Source organism: Alligator sinensis, unplaced genomic scaffold (assembly GCF_000455745.1).
Source record: "Alligator sinensis unplaced genomic scaffold, ASM45574v1 scaffold207_1, whole genome shotgun sequence".
NCBI classification, from domain to species: domain Eukaryota; kingdom Metazoa; phylum Chordata; order Crocodylia; family Alligatoridae; genus Alligator; species Alligator sinensis.
Genome location: NW_005842112.1, coordinates 1,580,204 through 1,596,532, shown reverse-complemented (window position 1 = coordinate 1,596,532; position 16,329 = coordinate 1,580,204). Strand labels below are relative to the sequence as shown.

Below are 16,329 nucleotides of genomic sequence, written 5' to 3'. Positions count from 1 at the left end.
AAAGAAACAAGATTCAGCATAAAATTTCTGAAATATCTGATCAGTGATAAAGGATTTATTTTGTTAGTCTACATTAGAAATTAGAATTTAGTTTTAAAATTACTAGTAGGATAGCATTTTTCCCTGGCTTCAGTCACAACCAGGAAAGTCAGGAGGTTCAGAAAGCTTTACTATTTTAATGGTGTTAGGACTAAATTAGCTTAATATTGTTCAAATATGTGTATGGCATTAAGACCAGAGGTCTGTCTAACTGAGCTCAAAATCTGTCCGAGTGGGTCTGTGATTACAGTACGTAAGGTTCAGGTATCTTGCAAATATCAGAATGTGCTATCTCAGTATGGCCTTTGAAGCTAACACCCAGTTCAGAGGCGGAACCTTGCCTTCACTTTCAATTAATATTTTTCAGATCTGTCTTCTTGAGGGCTACCTCTCTACTCGTGTGTCTTCTAGAAACACTGATGTGGTCAGTTCTTGGAGGAGATAAAAACATGATAATGGAAGTGGTGGCTCTTTGAATTTATTGTCTGTATAGATGCACGCTTATCTCCAACATCTCTCACGGTTTCAGATGCATACAAAGGCTTTCCTGAACCTTTGGAAAGAAATATAAAGCAAATGGCTGTCTTTTGCTTTGTAACGTTTCAATCCTGTGTGCAACAGGTATCCAGGGGACGCAGCTTTCTATGGGCACTGATAGACATGGCGGGAAAGAGCGCCTTACCAGAAGCAGCAGCACATTACTTTGGCCCAGTTCTGCAGTATCTGTAGATCGGGGGCTTCTGCAGGGCTTTTTGGTGCTTATATGTAGGCTGATTCAAGCAACTGTTAGATAAAAACCCCACTAAAGTGCCTGATCTGTACAGGCATTGGGAAAGTTGCGTCCAGCTAATGCATGATGGCCAGAAGAAAAATAGAGTAAAGCGCCATTTTTGTTCTTTTCCACATCTGCAAAAAGCCTGTGAAAGTGAGTTATTACAGAGGCTCTGCACACTGCACTCTTCCAGAGTATGGAACACATCTGGCTCTGGATTTGACTCTGTAGATTGAGTTGGGGATGTCTTTTGTCTCCAGCAAAGGCTAAAGCACTACCAAATAAATGTAGCTTGCTCCAGCAGTTTCCTCTTCTAGAGCTTGCAAACACTCCTCTAAAGTACACTTAGTTAAAAATCTTGCTTTATCCTTTCTCTAGGCAAAAAAGAGGAACCAGCTGTAGCTGGGTTCTACAAAAACAGCATCATTGTTAAGATGTGCATGATGTAAGGCTGGTGAATTTAGCTTCAGTCATCAGTAAAGAACCTGCAATAAAATGAGGAAGATTCGAGAGCCTAGAATAAAAAACAAAATGATCAACACAGCTAAGAAGTAAGCAAGCAGAAAGCATAGGGGTGACATTTATTTATTAAATCTTCGTGTCTTTGTACCAAGATTCATAGATCTCTTGCAGTGGGTTCTTTGCCTGTTTACAGTTTGGTGGCACAATCAGTCTTGTCGCATGGCAAGAGGGGAAGGCTTTGTTACCTAAAGTTGCCTCCAGGCTTTTCTCTCTCATGACAAGTCACCTACCTAGCCTGATCTGTGGATTTTCTTCAGAAATCTTTGTGTTTTTTAGGCTAAGGAGTTTAGCTTAATATGTTTAATTCCCAGCTCTGTGTTGTATTTGATTTCTGGGGAGGCTGTGCCCTCAGCACCACTCCCGAGTTGATTACAGCTTCTAGCTATCATCTTCCACGTTTGTGCTAACACCGGTTCCCTGCCTTCATCTAATTTTTAGTATCTTCCACCCTAACATCAGCACTTTTTTACAATAGATTCCTGGAAGTTGTCATATTTGTACCTAAGATTATAACCGAATAAGTCATCACCTTTTACAAAACTATACTTAACTTCAGTAACGTATAACATGACCTTTACAGTATGGGGAAGGGGTCCAAGTCATCTATTCTTCCCTCCTAACTTGTTTGTTGGGTAGATCTATAGCTTAGGATGAAGCTTTCCTCACAGACTGTTGAGGGATGACTTGATTACCTCCCCCTATCTAGGAAAGAAGCCAGACAGAATTGAGAAAGCTGGGCCAGCAACTGCTCTCCCCCAGCTTTGCCCTGAGTGTGAACCCAGACCATGCCTAAACCGCTTGTACTGGGCCCTGCCCCTCTGGTTAGTGACCTCCACTACCATGTTTTACTCCTTCCCTGCAGCTCATGGATGGAACCTATGAAAAAATGAGGATACTACCAGCACCCGAGTTTGTAGTAAGTCTAATTGCCACCTCTGTCACAGCCGCCAAGGGTTGCTCCCGTCCCAAGCTGAGGTTTCCAAGAGGGGAGACCTGTTTGGACCTGGTGATCCCCATGAAATAGGGCTGCTGAGGAGGCCAGTCTTGAACTCCAGGCCCATCCCTTTGAGCCAAAGGGACCTATGTTGAGGGAGACATATCTGCCTTCTCAGGGCAATTGGAGTAGCATCAGCTGAATTAAATTGAAAGTTGCAAGGAGATATGGGGAGGGAGAGGGTGGAGGTCTGCAAACCGAAGCCCACTGCTATCTGAAGTGTTTCAGACACCTACTCCTACAATGTGCATCACAACTGGATCCATGATGGAAGTTATTACAGGGAGCAGCAGGTCAACTACGGTAAGTCTGGCTGTTTCAGCAAGTGGGGAAACGGGAATATCCCTTTTATCCTATTCTACTAGTGCTACCTATCCAAAGTTAGCCAAGTTATTTGTGTTCTAAATCATTGGGGGAAAAACTCCATATAGTTGCATTTTCTTTCAAGATGACATCTGTTTAGAAATCGTGGTACGCCAGTGGGGAATGACCTTTTTGGCAGACTTTTGGGGGATGCCAGGGCTGGAAAACCCCTAATTTAGGCCCCAGGCGGATGTTACAGATAAGTGATTAATCTGTTAATCACACCATAAATAACCCTGCCACATGTTCAAGGAATTAATGACATGACCAAACGGGAAACGCACCAAAAAATGTTCTACAGATGTGTATCGTTTTTGTGGCTGATTTCCATCGCACCTTAAATGAAATGTAGGGCAGGATAACAAGAGCCAGCTCAAAGCTCAGGGGCAGTCCTGGTGTTGGGACCACGCTGGCGTCTGTAACCAGCTCTAGTGTATTCTCAGGGTTAACTGTCTGTCTGAGCCCTAGGACCGCAGGCGTCTCAAAATGGTCTAGGTCCCTGGGCTCCACTTCCCGAGGATCCTGGGCTCTCCATGTACTGACAAATAGTAATGACACCATTGGGATTTGATCCTGCTGTGAATGTGTAGCCTGGCAGGAGGAGCAATTGTTAGGATTGGGCATCAGATCCCATTGTGCAGTTAAATAAATGTGCACCAGGGCCTTAGTCTCTGCTCTCCTGGTGACCCTTTTTTTGTGGAGGAGGAAGAGGGTACATCCATGACACACATCCCAAGCATCTTGTTCATTATGACCTATTCCACGGCTAATAGAGATTCCTATTGTGATGACTGTTGCTGTCTCCCTATCCTATATCACTTGCTGTGCTGTCTTTCTGCTGTGCATGAGCTGCTTGACTGGGATATCTCTAGGCACCATCTGCTTGCACCTCTTATAATGACTTGCGAGAAGGTTTGATGGGGAGAAAAGGTCAGTATTGTGGGGAAACGCGGGACCTGCTTTCACCCTTTCCTGACTCTGCCTTTTCTTTTGTTTTCCTTTCCTCTCTGTCTGCTCTGCAGTTTGCATTATATTTTGTGGAATATATTCAGACCCTTGATTCCCTTTAATGAATCCTGTGGCATGTCCCAAAGGAAAAGATTTCACACAAAAGTCTTAGTGAAGGTTTTTACTGAGAATCAAAAAAAAAAAAAAAAAAGTCCACAAACATTTTTAATCTTTTCTGTAGTACCCCATAGAAAAAATCCATCCCATTACTCAATGGTTTTTGTAATCCTTTAGAGCATAGCACTTGTTATATAGGGCTTCTGTGCTGAGGGTACACACAGATTAAATGTCAGCTCCCTTTTGTGTGTGTTTGTACAGCAGTTAATACAATAGGATTCAGGTCTGGGAGCCTCTAGAAGCTACCACAACCCACATGATAAAAAGTGAGATTGTTAAAAGTCTGTCTCGTTATCCCAGCATGCTTTAATCTTGTTTTGAAAAAGATCTATCTGAATAGAAGAAAACAAGTAGCTTAGTCAACTCAGCTGTCGCATCCTGCAGAACAGTCGTGATGAAACTTTGGTCAAAACCAGTTGCATCCCAAGTGGCTAAGCACCATGGGACCTTAAAAGACTAAAGAGGATGATTAGGGCCTCATTTTATAGCTGTGCGAGAGAGAGAGAGCGTATTCTTGGACTAGATGGGCATGTGGTCTGACCCAGGTGGCAGCATGTTATACTTTCATCCAAAGCACCACACATTCTGAATGGATGTGAACAGGTGTCTGGTCCTGCAACTAACTCTGGATGCTAAACCTGAACTAAAACCTTTGCCAAGGTTTTCAAGAAGTGGCTAGTGATTGATTGAGTTTCTCAGTTTTTCCGTTCCCAACTTGAGACATTTGAAATAGGTTTATGTTCAGAAACTATGGGTATCCCTTTTAAGTGTCTCGCATTGAGCACTCCCAAGTTAAGGCATCCAGAACCATTAATCGCTCCTGAAAAAAAAAATAACTACCAGGTCTTGGGGTTTTGTTTTTTAGTGGAGGAGGATCTTGCTGGATTCTTCCATCATCATGCACAGTCCAATTTCCTATGCCCTATTTGCTACAAAAAGACAAAATCAAAGAAATCAAGAAAAGCTATTGAGGTAGGGTTACTTAAATGCATCCATAACTCTGTCTTTGATTTTAATGTAGTAATGATGCAGATGGCAACCGGCAATCAGTTCTTGGGGAGCGGCATCTTTTTGTTGTATCATATCATCAGCCCAAGTGAGTACTGCAAAGAAAAAAAAAGTTTTTAATAGCAGCAAGCGATTTTACTGTTAAATATATCTACTCATCAGCATTGTTTTGGCTGCAATACAGAATGTGCTATTGACATTATGCAGCCCCATTTGAAATACGTGAGTGCCACACACATTAAATTTAGAAACATTCAGATTTCTCTCCACAAATTGTAATTTCTTTTGTGTATCTGACCAGGCTTTTGGTAGGAATCAGCTGTCTCCCATCTGGCATCATATCTCACTCTTTTTTTACTTTGTTTAAAAGGGATTTTTTTCCACTTTAAGGAAATAACGATAGTGTTTCTATTCTACAGTCTGCCTCGGCCCGTTATTTGGGTGAAATCAGGAGTACCACAAAGTATGTTAAGAACATGCTGAACACTGTATAGCGTATAGAACAGAAGCTTTAGCAAGAGATCTGGCAAGCTGAATTGTAAAGGGACATGTGGCTTGAATACAAGCAAACATTTTAGTTGTAGTGGTCTTAAGCATGAACATGCAGTTTATGGTGCTGCAGACCCATCTACAGCACTGCAAACTGCACACACTGCACGTGTAGGCATTCACTGCACTTCTAATTTGCAGCACAGCAGGGGTTTTTGATACTGGGAGATCTTGGTGTCAAAAAAACCCACAGCAGAAAGAAGTGAGGTGTGCACCACCCAAACCTGGAGCTTGGCTGGCCAGAGCCACATTCCAGCTGCCAGCCAGGCTCCGGGCACCTGGATTACCGCACTGGAGTCTCTGGAGGCCCCCAAATGTGTGTCACTGCTATTTGTCCCTGCGGAAATGTATGTGCATGCTCATCTGCACATGCCCCTTAAAAGGAAACACAGTAGAATCTGTTCCTCCTAGGGGAATCCCATACTTCTATGAAGTAATAGCCCATCCTGAACAATCCCAGTGCATTCCAGGAGCAATTTGAGCAGACTACCAATGCTCTGGAGAAAGAGATGTTAATTACTTTCATAAACTCTTGCTAAGTTCAGTATCCTGTCGTGCTGTAGTCATTGCTACTAGCCTGGGCAATTCACTCTTTATCTGAAGAAGTCCTGGGCTTGACTCCAGGACTGTCAGCATTAAAAGCAGTAATCCCAGCTACTTGACTTCAAGGAGTAAATCCATATATTAGTAGCAGTGATAGGATCTTGTCATTATGGACCAGCCACTGGAGAGTGACATATACCAAAAGTATTGAACCAAAAGATTGGAGTTTTCGATGAAATGGCAGCATTTTTCCTTGAAAAATGATCGTTAGCCAGCCAACATTTCAAGAGTATCTACTGCTAATATTGCAGCTCTGAGGTGCTGGAGCTCACTCCTGTATCAAATAATGAGTCCAGGTGGTTCCTCTCACTTGTCTCTTAGGTTTTATCCCTTCTCCCTTTTGAACCTTCTGTTGGTGATGGTCTTATTCTTATGTATGGTGAACTTCTTCTTTACCCATTATTAGTCCTCTTGTACCAAGAGAAGGGACAGTCTTTTGGTAAAGGCACTGCCCAGAATAATCTAGGTTCACCTCCAGGCTACAAATTGCCTGCACAACCTTAAGTCACTCAATCAAAGAAGGGGCTGGTGTTATTCCTATCTCTTACTCCTGTCTGTCTTGGCTACTTAGAGCATGAACTCTTTGGGGCAGAAACGTTGTGTTACTACATGTCATTACTGTGTCTGTTGCAGAGAGATCTTGATCTCAGCTGAGGCTTTGGAGTGCTGTTATATAAATAATGAAAAGGAAATACATCTTTAGTCATATGGTACATGTTTCAAGAAGTCTACAGCTTGTGTATGAACAATAACGCTCTTGGTCTTGACAATTTCCAGTTGAAAGGATTCTTTAATATAATTTAAATTTCACAGCTATAGTTCTTTGCTCATTTGGTTCATGAAGCAAATTGAAGTAATATAATTGAATACAACAGAAAAAGACATTTATACTTAACCCTGCTAGCCATCAGTAGACAAAATTCATAATGACTATAAATGCCGTCGTAATGAAAGATAATCAGTATGAAAATGTCATTGCATTTAATTAATTATGGATATTTTGATGATAATGAGCTAATCATTATGAGCTTTCAGGTTTTGCATCACCAACTCAGCATGTTTTAAAAAGAAGTGAAGTGGCACCCAGCAAACCTAAAATGAAACTAGAAGATATATCAGAAGCTCTGTTAAATTTCTTCAACCCAGTGAGTAAGTGTTGCTGTGATCACTGAATGCTGAGAAGAGAGATTATCTGAAACCTTCAACCCAATACCATAAGACTTTGTTAAAATGTCACTTAGCAGGTTGCATTATATTATTTCCACATAACATTTTATTCACATTTGGAACAAAGGCACATTTGTTTCCGCTGCACTAATGCCCCCTAACAAAGTCCTTCATCTTAAGTGACGTGTTATCCTCAGCCAGTTTATATCCTCAGCCAGTTTATGCCGGACACTTTCAAAGCAATAGGGGAAAGAAAATAGTGTTGTGATACAGCTGTGAGTTTTGCTATAGACACGGAAAGCATGATAATTGATACGACACGGTCTGATTCTGCATTCTTCATGCACCCAATACTGTTTTGATCCCACCAGGGGATGTTAAGGTATGTGAACAATGTAGGATGTGAAGGGGATGTGCAGAATGCAAGACTAGTTCCATGATGACATCAGAAAGTCATGGGGGAAGTGAAGTATCTGTGGGTGACACTAGATGCATAGGTCCTCGGACGGTGTAAACCTGCATAAACTGTTAAAGTTGATGAAGCTAAACCAATTTATACCTGCTGAAGATTCATGAACAAGATAAGCAAGTATCTGGCATCATTAAGTGCCTGATTTCCCCCAGGGTTTAATTGACTTGGACCTTTACCATTAAACTGAATGTGTGCATGATCGAAGGGGTGATAAAATGGACTATGGCTGGAACCAAATAATCTCCCAGAATTGTAGGGAAAATGTTGTATAAATAGGGGGAAGGGGGTGCATTTGTACTTTTAAACTTTAATAGAGACGATCCAAATAATAATTAAATAGCAATATTTTAATTATATTTCACTATTACCTTAGGTTTTTGTTACTGCCATTGCAAAATTACTACCTTTTAAGTACAAGCAATGAGTGGTTAACACTGAGACAGACAGGTGCAGCATGCCACCAACAGTTAGTTAAAATGTGTAGAATTTTTAATTTTCTTTTATTTGAGAAGCTGTCCAATCAGCAAACTAAATTTGTTTTCCCCATTATTTTTCAAATCTGTTAAAATTAGGAAAAACTCAGCTAAATGCTATTTAGATTATATTTTTCTGAATAGCTTATTAATATGGTTATTAGTGAAACAGCAGCAGCAGTTTAAAAATGTCTCATCTCACATGATCTTGGCTTTCCCTTTAGCTTTAGTATGGAGTTATTGTTCCACATCCAAAAATTAATCACTTAAGAAAATGAATGACATTTTTTGGGCAATGTGCCCTATCAAAACATAATGAATAAGTTGAAATGATAAGTTTTCTGTGTGTCAAGACATTGTTATATAACGGTTTGATTGAGCATTGTTCAAAGAACTGAAACATTCTGGTTTTTTTGTAAGCTTGTCGCCCTAAAGAAGATCAAGCATTAGTTGCATGCCCTGCAGGAGAGAATATTAACAAGACGACATGCCTGGAAAATAAATGCTGTCGTTCCTCCAAAGGGAGGAGTGCCCTGAGTTGCTACATCCCACTCCAAGATGGTAAGTGTGCTTGTTCTGTAAATTGCTAAGAATCCTTTTAGCCAAATGTTTCATCTGGTCAAAACCTGGGATTTTCTGTTCAGTTTCTTCCCTTAGTTTTTCAGTGTACCATTCTCATCCATGTAGTGCAGCGCTTATTGTAGTATTTGCATATAATGTAATATAAAAGACAATCGCTTCTGCCAAGCAATCTCAATTACTTGGGAAGCTTGGCAAAAGCAGGCAATGAGCATTTCAGTACAATTGAACATAAGGTCATATATCTAGGAACAAAGAATGCAGGCCCTATTTGTAGGCTAGTGGAATCTGTCCAGGAAAGCAGTGACTTTTAAAATGATTTGGGAAATTATGGTGAATAATCAGCTAAACCTGAGCTCCCATTGAGATATTGTGGCCAAGAAGACTACTGTGCTCATTGGGTACTTAAAGTAGGCAATATAATTACAGTAAGTAAATTATATTACCACTTGGCAGTAGCATGACCATTACCAGCATAGAGCATCCAGTTCTGGTCTGCTCTTCAAGAATGATTTTTTGAGTGTCTCAATTTTTACAACATGACAAGTACTATGTTATACTATATCCGGTTTCATTCTGCAGAGCTTTCAGTGGCGCACTGGGCCAACGGGAAAAAAATCTTGCCAAACCCAAAATTTAAATGTATAAAATAAGCTATAAAAAATAACTTGATAGGCCAAATCTTCAACTGATATAAACCAGCGTACTTCTTCCATGGTAATCCACTAGTTTACAGAGGCTTAAAATATTGCTTCATCTTTCCATTAAACCCAAAAGAAATGTTCATAAGTTGATATATTTCTCATTTGATTTCCACTTATTTGAAGACATCATCACTGTAGTAATCATAACAATGGAAACAGCAAATCAAACGTAGGGCCAAATTCCAAAACCTTTACTCGAAGTGTGTAACACCACCCTCCATTATTTTCCATTGGTATCATGGGAGTATCTTTGAGTTAAGTAATGTTCTAAATGAATCACACTGTCAGAACCTGTCTATTTGCTAGGGGCAAGGCAAATTCATAAAGCCTTTAAAAGCCAACTCATAGAATGAGTTTTATTATGTTGTGTAAAAAGACATTTAGCCACAGCAGGGAGAAACTGTGTAGTGAATTATAGCTCTCCCACTCAGTTTAGGACATGCACTCAAATGAATGTTAAAATTAAATATGCTTATTCAGCTGCAACTGCTTGATTCCTCATTTCATTTAAGCTTTTATTGTTTGGAAGTAAACATCAAGGGCCTACTATTTTACCAAATTATCTGCTTATAGATTAATTAGCTACTTGAATGCTCCAGGATGTACAACATATGTCCAAAGAAGATGCACACACTTATTGCCCTGGGAGCACATGCTGTGTGCATCATAACAATCTGTTGACAAAATACAGGCGCTTAGCAGACATTTGACTCAGGGCACTCGCATTTCTATAAGATGGTCTTTGGCTGCATACAACACATGCTTGGCCCTGGGAGTGTTGCCATTGACTTTAATGGGAACAAGATCAAGCCTTTAAAACAATGCTACAGAAGTTCCAGACATCAATATTGCAACATTGAAAGGTAATTTCTAGCCAAAGTAGACATGAGCTGGAAGTTGCTTAAAGTTTCAAGGCCAATTAATGGTTTTACATATCCTATTTTTGGGGGCACCTTTAAAGGCACCTGATTGTCATGCTGTGGGTATACCTGGCCACTAGTGACTTTTGAAAATTGAAGCCTGCATCTGACCTTAGTCAAGTAAGTATCTGGGCAGTCTGGATTCAGATCAGATTCCAAACCTGATCTTTCTGACCGGTGCCCATTTCCAACATCTGCATATTCTGTTCATCCTGTAGCAGGATTAGTTACACACCTAGCTTGCTCAATAGCTGTTCTCTCTAGTGTATCAGCAAAGGAGGCTCCAATTTAGCTCTCTAGATCATGCATCATTAATGCAGCCTTGCATCAAACCAACAGCACCCCAACAGACACTGCGACTGTTTGGCCTTGGATTTGGAGGAGTGGTTATTTTTGGATGCCTTCCACTTTGCTGCTGTACTTATTTGCAGAGAAGGTAAGAAATTACTACTTCATGCCAAACTGGATACATGCCACATTATTGAAATAATTTGGAAGTATGGGCGGTTAGACAAATGTAAAAGTGATGAGAGGAAATACAACAGAAAGAAAGCAAAGGTCTATTATGTAAACATCAAAAATGGTGGGGTTAATTTGACTTGGAAAGAGGTCAGGTATCAAGTCCAGGCTTCTCTTCCAAAGACCAGCTATATATCATCAGGACCTAATCCTGTAATTGTCCTTCCTTGGAGGAACCTGCCTGTCATTTTGGAGATTCATTGACAAAAAGCAGCTCCAAGCAGGCACAGAGGTCAGCCTGATGACCTCAGGCTCCTGTTGAAATACAAGCCTAAGCTACACTGACCAAAACTGAGTTTTGCCGTAGGCAGGTGTGCTGGCATGTTGAAACCCGGTTTTAGATGGGTTTGGTCTCCCGACCCACCTTTGGTTTAGCAATCGGTCCCCTCTCCCAACTGTATAGGCTCAACTATAGGTGTTAACTATTAAAAGCATCTTGCCCTTGTTCTCCTTTTTCATCTGTGAGTAAAGGGGCAACAACCACTACCAGTCATGAACAACAGAGGTATCAAAAAGCACTAGAAAAAAAAATTAAACAGCCCACCACTTAGTCCCCTTGAAGTGCTTCAGGGTATCTCTGTTGCTACAAATGTAATGCCAGGTGAAGTTGTATGATGGTATAACTAACAACATTCACTTAGGCTGCCCAAAATGCTACCTCCTCGCCAGAATCTTAGATCCAAAGGAAAGTGCATAACACCAGGAAAAGCGAAGGAAAAATAAATACTTCCCACAGGTAACAGTGCTTCTTATCAATTTATGATATACAGGGGAAGAGAGGGAAATGAGGACTAGCCCTCTACTTGCCCAGCTCTCAACTTGCTGGTAGAGGGAAAACAATTTTTTTACTTTCATCTCAGTCAAAAGGCATGGTGAAGTTCTTGCTCAGGAAATCTGAGAAGAAAAGAACGAAGAAGCAAAATTGACTTGAAGAGGGAGACAAACAGAAACCTAGCGCAGGATAGAATAAAGCAGAAATTGTATCGTGAGATCCATGACAGGAGGGAAAACTAATAAAAAGACTGGAGGAAAAGAGTGACACATAATGAGAGTGGCTAAGAACAAAAGTGGAGGAAAAATTATGTCTACAGCTACCAAATACTTCTGTTGAAATGTATGAAACCTTAAAGCTATCTGAATATTAGTAAGTCACTGCTTTGCAGTATTGATACTACTCTGTGTGTGTGTGTGTGTGTGTGTGTGTGTGTGTGTACATATATATGTGTGTTTACATGTATGTGTCCATGCATACATACACACACACACGTGTCATGATAATGGGGATAGAGCAAGTTACACAACGTCAGTCATCATTAAACTAACGTTTAGCATCATTTTGATTTATTTTCCTAAGATGGAAATTACTGAATAGCTAATCCTACAGGTAACACTAGTAGCTCAGTGACAGAACTGCCACTGCCATTTTTTCTTTACAAGAGTGTTTCTGAGGTGTCTGAGTTGGTGAACTAAAAAGATGGCAAAAGAAGTGCCCATGCTACACGCACACATACGCGCGCTCTGCTAATATTGCTTCTCGCCAGATGGCTATTTGCAATAGAGTTCCACATTCAGACAAATCCTGCTGTGCAAAATGCCACATTGCAACTTCCATGACATTCAGCAGCTGATGTTCAGAATGCAGATCGCCAGCCTGAGCAGTCAGTGACTCTGAAAACAGGAGGCAAAGAATTAGCATGAAATTATCATCAAAAAATTTCTGGAAAATGGATTAATGTTGGTTCGTTTTGAGAGACTTCCCATTAATGTTTAAATGCTCATCTTTGTGGGGTTTTTTTCATTATACAGTGCAACTAGGAATATTGCTGTTGTGCTATGAGTTTCTTTTTAATGCGGTGATTAACCAGATGCTAAATGGTTTTAATTTCCAGCATCATATATTTGAGTTCTAGGAAAGAAACAAGCCCATAACATAGTAACTTTGAGGGAGTTTTGCTAGTTTAAGGAAGCTCTTGATAGAGGATGTGGTTTTGCAAAACTTTCTTCTAATGTCCTTAACCTTGGTAGTGGGGAAAGAAGGTCTCTTGCTTCTGTTGTCTCAGTGACCTGGTTGGGCAGTTGTCAGTTTGTTCCTGCAAGTCATATTCAAGCCCCTTGGGGAAAATGTTAGAGCTACAAACAGTGGCTTCTGCTTCCTCTGTTAAGACTCTTGGACCTTTGTACAGTGCATACTGGGCATCCCATCCCTGACCTCAGAGTATGTGTCCTTAGACAAAACATCTTTAATAATCAACTTGAATGCAAAATTGCAGAACAAGACATCTTCTACCGACTGGACTGTGTTAAACCATAGTTTAAACAGGGACTATGGATTCTTAACTCATTACTTGGCCTACCTGTTACCTCTGGTGTTCCTCCAGGTGTTAACTGCTTTGTTCATCTCAACTGCTCTGATCGACCCACTTTACTACCTCTCCTAGCAGTGTCCTCTCCCACTGTCCCTTCCCCTCCTGTATATAATCTTTTCTTCCTACAAGTCTATATAAGAAAATAGGTTCTTGTCTACGGAAGTTTATTGCTTTGAGTGGTCTCTGAGTCACTGTCCTACCTCCTTCCTGGACTCACGCAATACACTTTTCCTCTAAGCCTCTTATAAGCTTCCCATAGAGTGCATAGAGAGTGAGCTCCTGCAGAGGTGAACTATTTACCACGCAGGGGTTTTGCAGGAGTTATGCACCCACCACACTGCATCTACCTCAAACTCTGCAACCCACACTGCAGATCTGCATCCATGGATCTCACAGCCCACAGGTAGAGAGAGAGAGCAAGATTAACATCTCGCGCTTTTTCCTTCTTGAGGCACAGGTCCAGTTCTCGTTCAGCTTGCCAGTTCGCTGGCTCTTTTGCAAGATCCTACCTTCTCTCAGAAGCATCAAGCAGTTGGGCATGGCTAGAAGTGCTTGCTTGTCTACTCCAAAAATGCCCTGGACTGGAGATAGCAGAAGTTGTTCTCAGCTACCATAGTTACAGTGGTTCTTGAGGAGTTACTTCAGGAGCCGGAGACCACTAAGCGGAAATGTACTTTGGTTGCTGGCCGTGCCATCCTATTTGGGGAGGGGAGACATGCAGATCCTAGATAATTAATCAAGCAGAGTTAATGAGAATCTTCTTTTTAATTATTTTTTTTCCTCTTCTCTTTTTTTGCTCCCATTTTATCAGTCTCTTCTGGATGAACTGTGCACCCATATCTTTGGAGTTAAACTTCTGGACTCATTTTGCTCCACCTGATTCAAAATTAAGCAACAGCAATTTGATCATCCTAGTTGAAAAAAACATATAACTTAAGTAATTGATGTAGATGACTCTGAGACGAGACTGGTAAGAGACTCAGCTAGTGTAAAGTAGAGAAGTCCTTTAGATGAAAACCTATGAGAGGGGAAGTCTTATCCATGTGCTTTTCCAAACCTGAAACACCTTCAAACTCTAGTGGAAGGTCTAGAAATGAACTTTTGGCTCCACTGAATCAGTAAGAGTTTTGCCATTCCCTTTGTGGAGCCAGGATTTCATCCTAGATCTCTATAATCTTTGTCCAAGTTCCTTCTTTGGAAAGCACACAATTTCAGCTACAGATTTAATATCTTACAGTTCTTGTACCAACCCTCTACGAAGACCAAACAAAGAAGTGGAGGAAATTGCGAAGAAGCAGAGAGAGAGGCGTAAAAACATTGGTAGTTTTTTACTGAATTTGCTTAAAGAAGATGCGGAGGATCACAAGAACAAGAAAAAAGGTAGCGAGTTGACCTCATTTAGTAGTTAATGAGTAGTTAATGATGGTTTTAGAGTACTCTGTGATTCTTTTTGCTTAATATTATTAACTAGGCACATATATGATATCCAGCTAGTAATAAACATGGACAACAGGCCTCTGGTCCAGTAGACCACGCTTTCCAAATCACCCCCGTTATTTGGCATGGGAGAGAAGGTGGATCTGCAGTGTCATAAGGGAAAAATCCTTTCTGACCCCTCAAGATAAAGATTAATTTTAGAGCAAATCCATGGCTACTAATGAAGCCCTGAGTCTGCAGTAGCTCATAGTACTCCTTCAGGTAGATGTGTGCACTGTTGGACTTATTGGTCTGCCCCCATTCTTCCTAGTCAGCAGTGGCATAAGTACTTTCTGTGCCCTGGGCAGCCATGGCAGCAGGGTCCAGGTGGGCAGTGTCAGCCACCACCCCTCTAAATCAGTGCCCCACAGCCCCCACTCCCTTGTTATGCTACTGCTGGTCAAGTGCACCTCTGTGTTTCATGGGTGCATGGCACAGAGAACTGAAAAGTCAGGTTTAGCTGCTCACTAGATGTGAACTAAAATTTGCCACCTTTACTCAACAGTCTGGAGAACCTTACTCAAGTAACTCCAGTAAAACGTAAAGGACTGCTTGCATCATGCTACTCACCAGGGGTGTAGTGGTGTCAGAATTGCCCAGAGCATCACCTGCTCGGACGAAATCCGGGATGGAGCCACACTCCAGCTCTAAGACTGAAATAAAACTAATGTCCTATATCCAGGACTTGCCCCATGTCTGGATGTTATGTTGACACAGGCTTCTGTTACACGTGGTGTTTGGGGCTGCATCTCCTGTATGTCGGAGTGGATGCGGGTGCTCTTGGCACTATAAAATTTAGCCCCGTGACCCTGCTGTTACCTGAGCACGAGGGTGCAAAAACATGGTCTCTCCATTTAACGGTGCAGTACAGTGGTTTTCAACCTGTGGTCCGCAGAACCCGGGGGGGTTTGCAGACTATGTCTAAGGGGTTTGAAAAAGATGACTATGATCAATCAAAAGTATGTGGATACCCATGCTTACAAGTGAAAGGGGTCTGCACCTCCAGTTGACATTTCCATCTCCATTCAAAGTCTTTGAGGGATTTGCAAATGAAAACACATTGCAAACCACTGGTGTGGTAAGAGAGGTACTACCACAGCCATCAGACAATGAAAATGCACACCGAGGCAAGCAATGGCTTGTAGCAATGCAGATTGTAGAATGCTTCCTGAACTCTGCCTTTACAGCCTGTTTTATCATTCTTCCTCCTTCATAGGAAAACTACCTGCTGATCTTTAACAGCATGGACAAGACGAAGATGCCAGAATCACCTGAGTGTTCAAAAAGGATGGGTTGGGGGGGTTTTTGGTATTGGGCTTCTGTAGTATCAGCATCCGGTGATAACTCTGCGTTGATTTTTTGCACCAGAAATTCTTTGTATTTGGTAACCATACAGCATTATCAGATTACCAACCTCTCTCTGATTTAAGTATTGCCTTGAAGAGGCACCCTTAATCCTAAAAAAGGCATACGCTGTCGGTGGCAATTCCTCAATGCTAAAAACAGTCTTTTATTAATAAGATATAGAGTCCTCTTACCTTTATGTGGCAAGTAAGGGTCCCAAGGAAGTGGCTCTTCCAGTTATGAGATCAGCTGTATTAAAATGCTGCCTTGATTGGGAAGTGGTGGCTGCCATTCTTTAAACTGGCTGCCAGCATGACAACCTACTTAAACTCAT

General features: G+C 41.3%; 1 protein-coding gene across 2 annotated transcripts; it reads left to right on the top strand.

Annotated features, from left to right (window-relative positions):
* Nucleotides 1-2,584: 2,584 nt before the first annotated feature.
* FMR1NB (FMR1 neighbor) lies at nucleotides 2,585-15,905 on the top strand. Of its 2 annotated transcripts, none has more exons than XM_025205334.1 (6): nucleotides 2,585-2,630; nucleotides 4,837-4,911; nucleotides 7,011-7,124; nucleotides 8,508-8,648; nucleotides 14,413-14,555; nucleotides 15,868-15,905. In XM_025205334.1, the coding sequence occupies exons 2-5, from the start codon at nucleotides 4,839-4,841 to the stop codon at nucleotides 14,508-14,510; spliced, it is 426 nt and encodes a 141-aa protein (XP_025061119.1). In that variant the 5' UTR covers nucleotides 2,585-2,630; nucleotides 4,837-4,838; the 3' UTR covers nucleotides 14,511-14,555; nucleotides 15,868-15,905. The 2 variants fall into 2 exon arrangements, with proteins under 2 accessions (XP_025061119.1, XP_025061118.1); XM_025205333.1 differs by lacking the exon at nucleotides 2,585-2,630 and adding an exon at nucleotides 3,532-3,620.
* The last annotated feature ends 424 nt before the right edge of the window (nucleotides 15,906-16,329 follow it).

What these genes read in the sequence shown, in the direction of transcription:
- FMR1NB (XM_025205333.1), top strand. An exon ending in GTATCATATCATCAGCCCAA is followed by an intron (nt 4,912 to 7,010) that starts GTGAGTACTGCA and finishes ATGAGCTTTCAG; the next exon opens with GTTTTGCATCACCAACTCAG. An exon ending in CTACATCCCACTCCAAGATG is followed by an intron (nt 8,649 to 14,412) that starts GTAAGTGTGCTT and finishes AATATCTTACAG; the next exon opens with TTCTTGTACCAACCCTCTAC.